The following is a 12,807-nucleotide window of genomic DNA, read 5'->3' as shown; positions in this document are numbered from 1 at the left end:
AATCACACTGTCATCAGCAGGCTAATACGTAAACATACTGCTTCCGGTGAAGTGAAGGATGCACCGAGGTCTGGACGTCCCAGAAAAACCAATGACAGGGAAGACCGTGCTCTCGTACGCCAAGCCAGACGAAGCCCAAAGTCTACTTGTACACAGCTGCGACATGGATGGCATCCATACAACAGAGTGTCCATCAGCACCATCAGACGACGCCTAAATTCTGCAGGATTGAGAGCAAGACGACCAATCAGACGTCCACTCCTCACAAATCAGCACCGCCATGCCCGTTTAGCCTGGTGCCAAGCACGTAATCGCTGGAACCTGAGGACATGGAGAAGGATCCACTGGTCCGATGAAAGCAGATTTTTGCTGCATCATACAGACGGGAGGGCACGAGTTTGGAGGCAGAGAGGCACAGCATATGATCAGAGGAACATTCAAGCTGAGGTTCCATTTGGGGGTGGATCCGTCATGGTGTGGGGGTGTTGTTCCTATGATTGTAAACTTGACCTCATCACAGTTCCCGGAACACTGAATGGACAGATGTACCAGAACTTGACCCTGGACGGTGCTGTTGTGCCTCATTTCGATAACCATGCTCTCGCCACACGTCCAGTCTTCATGGACGATAATGCCAGACCACATCGTGCTCGAGCTGTTGTTCAGCATCTCCAACACAACGCCATTGAGACACTACCATGGCCTGCCAGAAGTCCAGACCTAAATCCTATTGAGCATTTGTGGGACATTTTGGGACGTAGGGTGAGAGCAAGGGATCCTCCAGTTCAGAACCTTCAGGAATTGACCCATGCATTGCATGATGAGTGGCAGCAGATCCCTCAACAGAGCATCAGACGTCTGGTGACAAGCATGAGAAGGCGTGTAGAACATGTTATCCAACTGCGAGGCGGTTACACCAGACACTGAGTTAGCCAGTCATTGTGGACCTTACTAGTGTGTTTGACATTAATGAAATGTGAACTGTGTTGTGTGTCTGTTGTAACGACCCCGGCAGCCATACTTATTTCACCGTATTTTACGGTGATTTTAGTGAACTTTACTTTGCTACAATTAAACCCTCATTTAGTGCTCAAATTCGGTCTTGTGTTGTAAATTTTCTGACTGAACGCTCACATGAGGCCATATAAACAGTTTAATGTGCTTTTCTAAGCACCATTTTTATGAGGCTGAAGATCCAGTTTTACTTAGTGAACAAAATTGGGTGGTGCGATATTTATGACGAGGTGTATATATATACAACGACCGTCGTTACTGCGACATTTACAACATCCGACCACAGATTGTCGGGAACGAACGTACATCAATGTTATTTTGTTCATTACACCGGAATTCATACCTTCTGACACCGACAGAGAAAATTGGGAACAAACGTGCATTCGACGTCTCAAAACACCTCTTTACAATGACATTACATAATCAAAGATGCCGTAGCACGTTGGCAGTATACACAGTCATTTGACATCCTTGATTTCGTCGCGAGCCGACAGTGTCACATGATGTCCGAGTTACCGATATCGGCTAAATCACAGACGTGTATTGCTTTTGAAAATAAGTCTTTAGTCTCATTCAATTAAAGGATTAACTGCCAACAAATTTTATAACATTTTGTAAATGAAGTAGGTACCAATCGATTAGATTGACTGTGAATGCACCTTGATTAATAATAATACACTTAATATTTAATAATTGTCTGTGATACATTGGGTCCATTGGGCTATATCTCATTCCAGCCAGTGCACTATGACTGGTATATTAAATGGTATGTGCTAGCTTGTCTGTGGGATGGTGCATATAAAATATATTTTGCTACTATTAGCACCCAATATCTGATGATTAAAAAATCAATGTGCTCTAGTGGTGTCATTAAATAAAACATTTTTTTACAACGGCAATTTCGATATAACGACCATTTCGATATAACGACAAAGTGACCCAGGGACGAGGTCTGTATGTATGTATGTCTCTCTCTCTCTCTCTCTCTCTCTCTCTCTCTCTCTCTCTCTCTCTCTCTCTCTCTCTCTCTATATATATATATATATATATATATATATATATATATATATATATACATACAGATATCAGTCGTGGTGCTCTGGCTAAAACGAGAAATAGTCCGATGGGCCCACCGATGGGGATCGATCCTAGACCGACCGCGCATCATCCGGACGCTTTACATGGGGCGGGACTTAACACAGTGGTAAAGCGTTCGGATGATGCGCGGTCGGTCTAGGATCGATCCCCGTCGGTGGGCCCATTGGACTATTTCTTGTTTTAGCCACAGCATCACGACTGATATATCAAAGGCCGCTGTATGTGTTATCCTGCCTGTGGGGTGATGCATATAAAAGATCCCTAGCTCCTAACAGAGAAATGTAGCTAATTCCATGTCTAAGACTATATGTAAAAAATACCAAATGTTTGACATCCAACAACCGATAAACTGTGGGATCGTTATCCTCCTCCGGAACATTTATTGTAAAAATAATATTGTCTTGGTCAGGAAACTACGACCCCCTAAAGCCACGGGCGTTCGGGTTCAGATTGTGGGTTATGAGAGGTACTAGTCGATGGAACACCCATGCGCGGTTGACTGAACTGACGCGTTTGTATCATCACTGTTACGCAAGTGGTTCATGAGCTGTGCTAGGTTCCGGTGCTAGTTTCGAGTTAGTAAATTAGTCTGGTAGGGATGTTCCTCTTGTTGGCGGTGCAAGAGGGATGGAATTAGAGAATAACTAATGAGCTACGAGGAATTATGAATTATCTGTCCCGAGTGAATGGATGTTGTAAACCCGAGCCTTTGGCGAGGGTTTTACAACATTCATTCACGAGGGACAGATAATTCGTAACTCCTCGTAGCGAGTTCGTTATTCTCTTTATTACCCATTGTCAATTTTAACTGATTTTTAATGTAAAAATTCCTCTGCAGTCTACAACAAAGCCATCAGCCATTACGTCATATAATCTTACGCACATTACATGACGTAATGTAAGTGACGTCATAGCATAACGGCGTTCTTTTTACAGCCAAATGTTTACAGTACAAAATAATACGACTGTATTTGCATTTGAAAATAATTATTTTTATATGTTACTAAAGCCGCTGCTTATGAAAATATACCATTTCATGTTTTCGAAACAAGTGAGTCCATTGGTTTTTGTAAATCTTTGTATATCGTATAACGTATGTGTAATCTGACTCATGAATGGAAACATTATATGAATGAAAGTGAAGTTCCAGCCATAACAAGCAACCAACCAAACATCGTGATTTTTAAGCCAGCCAATCAGTGGCTGTAGAAGCAATCTGCACACTGTGCAGAGATCGAAAAAATATTACCCCGTATATTTGAGCCCATATGGGTAATAATACCCAGTACTGGATCTCCTCGGGAGTGGCTGTCTATAGACGAGGCAGAGATAGAGATTCATCAACCACTATTCTGCGAAATGCCCATTCCACTCTGCATAGAAAAACGGCCCTGACCATGTATTACGGTTTTGTCGTTCAGATATGATAGGGCACTGGTTGCCACGAGACAATTCCTATCAAATAATGGGTCAACTTGGATTTACCATAGTTTGACATCTACAAACCGATGTATTTTTCGTGCTGGGGTGTCGTTAAACATCTAATCTAATAATGACTCAACGGAATGAATGAATGAATGAATGATTGATTGAATGAATGGATGAATGAATGAATGATTGGTTGAATGAATGAATGAATGATTGATTGAATGAATGATGAATGAATGATTTGTTGAATGAATGAATGAATGAATGAATGAACGAATGAATGAAGGAATCAATGCGTGCATGAATGGATGAATGAATGAATGCTTAACGGCACCCCAGCACAAAAATACACATCGACTATATGGCGTTTCGAGAGAATAATTTGTTTGTGTAATATCTAAAACCCATGACTGATTGAGAGTAAAAGTTTGTTTTGTTTAAAGACATCACTAGAGCACACTGATTTATTGATCATCATCTATTGAATATCAAACATGGTAATTTTGACATATAGTCTTAGATAGGAAACCCGCTACATTTTACCATTAGGCCGTGATATGTGCTATCTTGCCTGTGGGATGGTGCATATAAAAAAGATCCTTTGGTAGTAATTTAAAAACAAATGCAGCGGGTTTCCTCTCTAGGACTGTTAACAGATGTTTAACATTCAATAGCCGATGATTTATGAATCAATGTATGTCACAGATGTCATGGAGGTCCCGAGAACTTAAATATAAGAGTGCCTCCAGTTACAACTAACGCTGCACGTAAGTCGTGTACATATAATAAATCAAGCACGATCGCCGTTATTTACTATTATTTACGGAAACTGGCTGCATTTCCAATAATTGAAGCAATTTGCGATGGCGAACGCCCACGGATTGAACATATTTTTGTTAGTGATCGAACGGATATTTTCGACTCGGCCAATTTTCCTGAGTTATCTTTTCCTTTTTAAGAAATGCCCTCAATTTTGTACCAAAACGCGGATCGTCACCATACCAAAATGCCATGGTTCCCCGTTCGCGATGTTATTGTTAGCAGACGACAAACGAAATTGCGTTTTGCGCATTTGTTATTTACCCGGTAGCCATGGTTTCTAATGGGTTTTTTTATTTATTATTTCTCCGGTGAGAGTGTTAAATCGTAGATTTACGTCCAACTAAGTTATGTTTACATTTACGACCGTCTTTGAGAATAAAGTGCTTCTTACACGTAAACGTAAATCTACGACAGACGTAAGTGCTAATCGTAGACGTAAATTTACACCTGTTTGTGAATATGGGTCCTGATGTAGATGTGTTTGTGTAGGTGTTATGAAGAGGCGTAACGTGATCTGACCTTGGTTGGGGGGGGGGGGGGGGGGGGTCGGGGGGTCTGGGTCGGGGTGATTTCGAAAATTAACCCAGTGGACCCTTTTATCTGACGAAGAGTCTAATATCACTCTATTAAAACAATGGGTTATCCTCAGCGTGGAGACTCGTTCGAACCCACCAGCCTACGACCAAAGTATATATAGAGTTAACTGTTACATACTTGGGGCAGCATTTAGCTCAGTCGGTTGAGTGTTCGCATGAGGTGCGTGCGACGTCAGTAGATCCAATCAACTGATTGTATTGTTTTTGTCGTTCCAACCAGTGCACCACGATTGTTCAAATGGCGTGGCATGTGCTGTCCAGTTACTGGGAACGTTGCATGTAAAATATCCCTTGCTACAGTAGGAAAAATGTAGCGGGTTTCCTCCGATGCCTACGATTCTGAATTACCAAATGTTTGACATCCAGTAGCCGATGATTAATTAATCAATGTGCTCTAGTGATGTCATTAAACAAAGCAAACAAAACCTTTTCCTCTGGACATCAATACGAATAGCGTAATATTACACTGACAGAAATAGGTTTAGCGCTAACGAAGAGGCTGGTTCAAACCCACAAACCCACCAGCTTACGCCACTGTTATATAGATAACCCTTATATGCTTACCGCACTGTTTTGTTTATAAAAATGAAGTCCTGTTCGGTTTTTATGTCCACCAGAGATCCATTGTTGGAACACGTTGCCAGGGCATCAGTCCACGACTTTGTCTCTTCGTAATAGACGGTGTAGCACTTGTTGCGAGTTGTGTCGCACAACGCGGGACACACAGGATCTGTAATAAAACACGTACAAATTAACTACTATAATATATTAAAGGGACAAATAGGCGCATAGGAAAGTTTGTCTTGTTTAACGGCACCACTAGATCACATTGATTAATTAATCATCGGCTATTGGATGTCAAATATTTGGTAATTTTGTCTCTTAGTCATCAGAGGAAACCCGTTACATTTGCTATGCATTTTCCCACAGACAGGGAAGCACATACCACGATTCGTTCGTTCGTGTTTTCGTCCGTTCATTCATTCATCCATTAACATGTATTACAGCTGGATAAGAAAACATGTATCACATGAAACATAACGGACTATCCATAAATAAACACGGAGTTTTAAATTATTTGAAATTATCTAGGACTTTGTCCCTGAAAGACCAAACCCATTTCGCAAACAAACAGTAGTTCCCATTATATTCGAAATTAGCAAATAATTGTCCCCTTTCAGATTTTGTTTCGGTGCCCTTTAACCCATTTTAATAATATGAATATGCAAATTCTATGTGTGTGCGTGCGAGATTATCAATTGTCTGTGTCTGTCTGTGTTTGTGTTAAAGTATGTTTTATTTAACGACACAACTAGACTACGTTGAATTATTAATAATCTCCTCTACACTGTCGTCTTCGATGAGACCGTATTTACCCCCATATATATATATATATCTATATATATATATATATATATATATAATATAATATATATATATATATATATATATATTATATATATATATATATATATATATATATATATATATATATATATATATATATATATATATATATATATATATATATATATATATATATATATATATATTTTTATGGTTTAAGGCCAAACTATCTCTATTTAATTCTCCTGGGGCTTAAAATATAAAATTAAACATTTAGATTGAATTTTCTTTCTTCGGAGCGCCCGTTAAAAATTGGCGTTTATTTGTAATATTAGGAATTAGTTGTCGTATTCATCATTTTTGGACACTCCTTTTGAAATTAGCCATTCTATTTGAGTACAAAGTCAAAATTGTCCCTATTAATTAAATACCTTCTGTCCGATGCTCAGCCACTAGCCTGGACGTGGGATGGACGTGCCTGAACCTATGGTGGATATAGGCACGCAAATAAAGTAACAGTAACAGTATTAATAATCGGCTATTGGATGTTAAACATATGGTAATTTGACACACGATCTTAGACAGGAAACCCGCTACATTTTGCCATTAGTAGCAAGGGATCTTTCATATGCACCATCCCACAGACAGGATAGCACACACCACGGCCTTTTATATACCAGTCATGGTGCAGTGGCTGGTGTATTTAGCTCAGTCCCTTAAAGGCGTGTCTGAAGGGCTTGCGTTGCAGTATCGAACCACCTCGGTCAATTCATTCAGCTGATTGCGTTTTTTTTTTCGTGCCAAACAGTGCACCACAACTGGTCAAAGGCCGTGGTATGTGCTTTCCTGTCTGTAAGAAGGTGCATATAAAATATACCTTACTGCTAATGAAAAATATGTAGCGGGTTTCCTCTCTAAGACTTTATGTCCAATTGTTTGACATCCAATAGTTGATGACTAATGAATTAACGTGCTCTAGCGGTATCGTTAAACCAAGCAACCTTTAGTACACTGGCTAGAACGAGAAATAGCCAGCCTATTGGACCCACCGACGGCGATCGATCTTAGACCGCTTTACCACTGGACTACGTCCCACCATGTTTGTGTTTTTGCCTGCAGGAAGTATGTTGACGGGCAAACTGTAATGCATGGGTTACAATTAAAATTTAAAAACCCCCACTAAATAACTGCTATTCGTCATGGAACCCGGATAAAACCGTTTCTATTTGTTGCTACGTTGCTCGTCGGTGGGTCCATTGGGCTATTTTCGTTCCAGCCAGTGCACCACGACTGGTATATCAAAGGCCGTGGTATATACTACCCTGCCTATGGGATGGTGCAGATATAAAATCCCTTGCTGCTAATCGAAAAGAGTAGCCCATGAATCGGCGACAACGGATTTCCTCTTTCAATATATGTGTGGTCCTTAACCATATGTCCGACGCCATATAATAAATAAAATGTGTTGAGTGCGTCGTTAATAAAACATTTCTTTCTTTCTTTTGCTACGTTGTAATACAACATTAACTATTTAACTGGTATTAATCAGTGTTTATACTTTAACGTAATCATACTGGTCCTACTAAACACCGAATATATTACACTCCTCCTTTCTAATTAACATGCACACACAAGTATAAATAACATTCATCATAGTAATTCTTGAACTATTCCATTCGGTGAATTCAAGTACTTAAGATAATGAAGTCTGTTTTACGGATCATGCACAACAAGTTTGTCACAAACTGCAGCCACAACCTGAAATGGGCTTTTACAATAACAAATAACACAATAGTAAATTAAATGTTAGTCAACTAAACAAACTACTAATGGTTACTAACTGCATACTGAAATCGACTGGGTAGCTTATGTTCGAACTAATAAATAATAAAATAGTTATAAGTAATTCTTTCACACACATCTTGGTAATGTTTACAATTCAAGACGCCTTGGTGGAGACGTCGTGTTCTCTCTGGATAGCGTAGTGGTACTTGTTCAGTCTGTGTTGTGCTGGCTAAACTGGATTTTGTACTTCATGAATAATGTCTGTCGGTGTACCATTCCGGAGGAGAAATGACTTTGATCTAGTAGGAAGGTTCTAAACTTCCCCACTCCTACCATATCGAAGAATATGTTCAACGTGAACATAACGAGTATTTTCATTTACTTCAACCAAATAGGTAAGTGGTCCAAGGCGTGTTATACGGTGCCAGGCAAACACTTTTCAACCTCTCCCCTATAGCTATGTGAGCGCACTCAAACAATATTGCCAACCTCAACACTGCGTTGGCGCGTACTGTGTCTGTTGTGGAACATTTCTTGTTTTTCTTGTTTTTGTTCAACATGATCTTCCAATCTGAGTCTGTTACTTATTTGCCGTTTTAGAAACAACTGTGATGGAGATTTGCCCGTTGTGATTTGTGGAGATATTCTGTATTGAAGTAAGACATTACTAAATCGACGATTCAAGTCACCACGATTACCCCTGCATACATATCAAGCACTTGTGTCTCAAGTGCCCGTTTTAAAATCTGGACAGAACGTTCAGCAGCCCCATTTGAGGCAGGATGGTACGGTGGAACTAAAGTATGCTTGATTCCATTTAAGGTCATGAATTCCTTGAATTCTTGGGATTTGAATTGCGGACCATTATCAGTCAACACCTCCTCTGGAAGCCCTTGAGCAGCAAACAAGCTTCTCAGCTGGTGAACTGTACCCGAGCTTGTAGTCCTGTTCATTGGAGAGAAAAAAAACCCCACCTGGAATAACTATCTACTATAACCAAGAAATTATGTCGAACTTTCTCAGCATTGTCTAGGTGAATCGCTTGAAAAACTCAAGTTGTCCATTTCCATGGATACAGTGGTGCAGCCAGTGGGTTGGTTGCTACAGCTAGACAAGTGTGACAGTTCCGAACCTTTTCTTCAATGTCCTTATCTAAACCTGGCCACCATAAGTAACTTTGTGCCAAAGATTTCATTCGACAAATTCCTGGGTGTTCCTTGTGTAGGTTGTCAAGTTCCTCTCTCCTCTGAACGTAAGGACTTAGATTCTCGTCCTTAATGTGGTTCGGCCATAAATTTTTTGTGTAATACCATACTTTCTGAAAAATCAAATATTTCTGTATTTCTTCACACACTTCTTTGGCTTTAATAGGTAACTCTGTCACATTTGATAACTGAAACACCTCTGCCTCTCCTGCCAGGTCAATATCCTCCCACGGAAGTCGTGCTAGGGCATCAGCATTAGAATGTTCTTCGGATTTATATATCGTATGCCATACTGGTATGCGGTCAGAATGAGTGTCCATCGTTGCATTCTTACAGCTGCTAGAGTTGGTACTGCCTTCTTTGAAATGTGTGTCAAAGGTTGATGATCTGGCAGTAATGTAAAAGTTCTACCAAACAAATATTTATGGAATTCCTTCACACCACAGATGACAGCCAAACCTTCGTTTTCAATTTGGGCCCACTTTTTCTCAGCTGATGAGAGGGTCCGTGACACAAAAGCTATATGTATGAGAAATTACTGCAGATATACCTTATGGAGAGGTATCGCATGCAAGCTTTAATGGTTTCCGCGGATAATAATGCACAAGTACACGATTGCTTATTATCAAGGCCTTGGTTTGTTCAAAGGCCTGTTGACAAACATCTGACCAGTTCCAAGAGATATCGAACCTCAACAGACTATTCAGTGGCGCTAGTAAGGTTGACAGATCAGGTAAAAAAGTGCCATAATAGTTTAAGAGTCCCAGATAAGCTCTCAGCTCCTTCTGGTGCTGGTGCCTGTAGAATGGCTTCTACTTTTTCCTTGGTAGGGCGTCTTCCTTCAGCATCTATTTCATGAACAAGATATGTCAGTTTTTAGACACCAAATTCACACTTCATTTTATGTTTCTCCAAACGATCCAGAACTTGATCAACTCTAGCAATATACTCCTGTTTAGTTTTGTGGCAATCAGAATACCATCCAGAAAAATTGCTACACCATCTATTCCTTGGAGCATTCGTTCCATAACATTTTGGAACACAGCAGGTGCAACATTGACTCCATACATTAACCGATTTCCCTGCATCAATCCTTTGTGAGTGTTCAATGTCAAATATTCCTTAGATTTGTCATCTACGTCAAGCTGTGTATATGCATGAGCCATGTCTAATTTGGTAAACACTGTCCAACCAGCCAAGGTTGCAAACAAATCGTCTGTATTTGGCAATTGATAATGATTTAATTCAGTTTTGGAGTTCACAGTCACACTGTAATCTTTACAAAGACGTACATCTGTGCCGCCTATTTTTGGAACAACCACTACAGATGTTGCCCAGTCACCTGCATAAGCAACTGATCTTGCCTTGCGAAATACCGGATCTGTTCCTTCTTTCATTCGAATTCTTGCCTTAAATCCTTGAATTGGTACCCCAGAACTGTTAAAAACCCCATTATGTTTCTTTAGAATACTATCCAAACTTTCCTTTGTCTCAGTAAGGATAACCTGCTCTGTCCTTTTGTTTAAAACCTGTTGTCCTCTCTGCAGCTCCTTACCAATCTTGCACCAGTTCAGCCGAACTTCTAGATGTCTTGGTTTATCACCAGAAACCACATACGCTGGTAGTCTGTATGTGTGTTTTTCATATCACATGTAAATGCATTTTTACCAATAAGCTTAACACTGTTGTTAGTATACGATTTCAAGCGCACGTCGGCAGGAGACAATTTTAATTTTCACAATTTCTCTCTATACAGCTTCTCTGAAACAACTGTTTCTGATGTACCAGTATCTAATTGCAACTTGACATCAACACCAGTCCTGCTAGTTGCATAGGAACAAAAACAGTCCTGCTTGTTCCAGACGTCGCATATACAGACATTATTTCATATTCTGAATCCTCTGAGACTGTATCCATGTGACGCGCATAACCAGAAAATTATTTATCTGATCGACGTGTACGTAATCTACACATTTGTGCAATGTGACCCACCTTCGAACAGATATGGCATAACTCACTTTTAAAACGACATTTCCTGTGGTCATGATGTCCACAACGATAACATGTCTGCTGGTCTAATGTTTGTTTCTGAGAACCCTGTTTCTTTCTTCCTTTCATGTATTGTTTATCAACGTTATTACTTGAAAACAGTTTGTTGATCGCCCCAGAACTAGTAGGCCTCTCTGCAGTAATGTCTTCTAAATCTTGCTCTGCCAATTCTAGTGATTTTGCCGCCTCGATTCCTGATGCAAATGTGAGTTCTGCCTTTGTGAGCAACGTGTTCTGTGTAACTTTACATTTAATACCACAAACAAACCGGTCACTCATCGCCTCATTCAGAAATGCACCAAACCCACATGCACTAGCCAGACGTTTCAGGATTATGACAAACTCAGCTACACTATGTGCTTGCTCTTGTATCGAAATCGTTCTGCAATTATCAACTTTTTAGGACGATAGTGATTTTGTAGAGCTGTTTTCCATTCTGAAAATATTTTGTTTACATGAATCTCGAGGCGTGTAATATGTTCTTTAAAACACCAGAAGTGACTGGCTCTAACAATGCCCAAAACGTATTTTTATGTTTATCTTCTGCGAACTCATTCGCGGCAACCAATAACTCAAATCGTTCTAAATAGTTCTCTAAAGGTTCAACGTTCGAACGAAACTCTTTTTTTCCCCAAATTGGGCCATACTCATTCTATTTTAACAGCAGATCAATTTTTTTTTTTATTATCATCAATGAATGTCTGAAGCGATCGCATTCTCGTCGCCAGTGTAATGCATGGGTTACAATTTAGATACAAAAAAGTAAATAACTGTCATTTGTCATGGAACCCGGAAGACAACGTTTTTATTTATTCATATGTTGCAATACAACATTAATTAATTAACTGGTACTAATCAGTGTTTACACTTTAACGTTATTATATTGGCAAGACTAAACAATGGACAAAATATATAAAACCAAATATATTACACAAACTAACCCGGTTCACATGTGAAGTTGGACCATGTTCCGTCTGGGAGACAGGTTCTGTTACCCACTGGGTGGAAGTTGACGTCACACGTGTACGACAGACGACTTCCGACTTTGGTCGTTTCGTGGCTTGTCGTGAACTTAGCGGTAGCGTTTGTAACAAGTGGAGGAGACGAACAATCTAAAATAAATACATACATACATACATAAATAAATAAGTAAATAAATAAATACAAATGTATAAATAAATATACAAATAAATAAAACGAATTTTAAAAAAATAAAATAAATAAATAATAAAAATAAAATAAATTAAATTAAATTAAATTAAATTAAAATATAAAATAAAATAAATAAATAAATACAGAGGTAAATGAATGAATAAATAAATAAATATGTAAGTAAAGTAAGTGAGTTAGTAAGTAAATAAGTAAATAAACAAATAAGTAAGTACTTGTAGTAAGTAGGTAAATAAATAAATATTTAATAAATAAATTAATTAATTAATAAATAATTAATGAAATTATTTTTT

The 12,807-nt window shown here is 39.0% G+C and overlaps 1 protein-coding gene across 1 annotated transcript in view; it reads right to left on the bottom strand.

Annotated features, from left to right (window-relative positions):
* Positions 1–12,807, bottom strand: part of LOC121377325 (C-type mannose receptor 2-like) — a 31,457-nt gene that overhangs the window by 13,532 nt on the left and 5,118 nt on the right. Inside the window, exons 3-4 of the mRNA XM_041505265.1 lie at positions 12,286–12,456; positions 5,523–5,688 (exon numbers count right to left, since the gene is read on the bottom strand). Coding sequence (XP_041361199.1) covers positions 5,523–5,688; positions 12,286–12,456 — 337 coding nt within the window. The remainder of the gene's footprint in view (positions 1–5,522; positions 5,689–12,285; positions 12,457–12,807) is intronic.

This window comes from Gigantopelta aegis, chromosome 7 (assembly GCF_016097555.1).
Source record: "Gigantopelta aegis isolate Gae_Host chromosome 7, Gae_host_genome, whole genome shotgun sequence".
Classification (NCBI taxonomy): Eukaryota; Metazoa; Mollusca; class Gastropoda; order Neomphalida; family Peltospiridae; genus Gigantopelta; species Gigantopelta aegis.
This window is presented reverse-complemented; position numbering and strand designations above follow the sequence as displayed.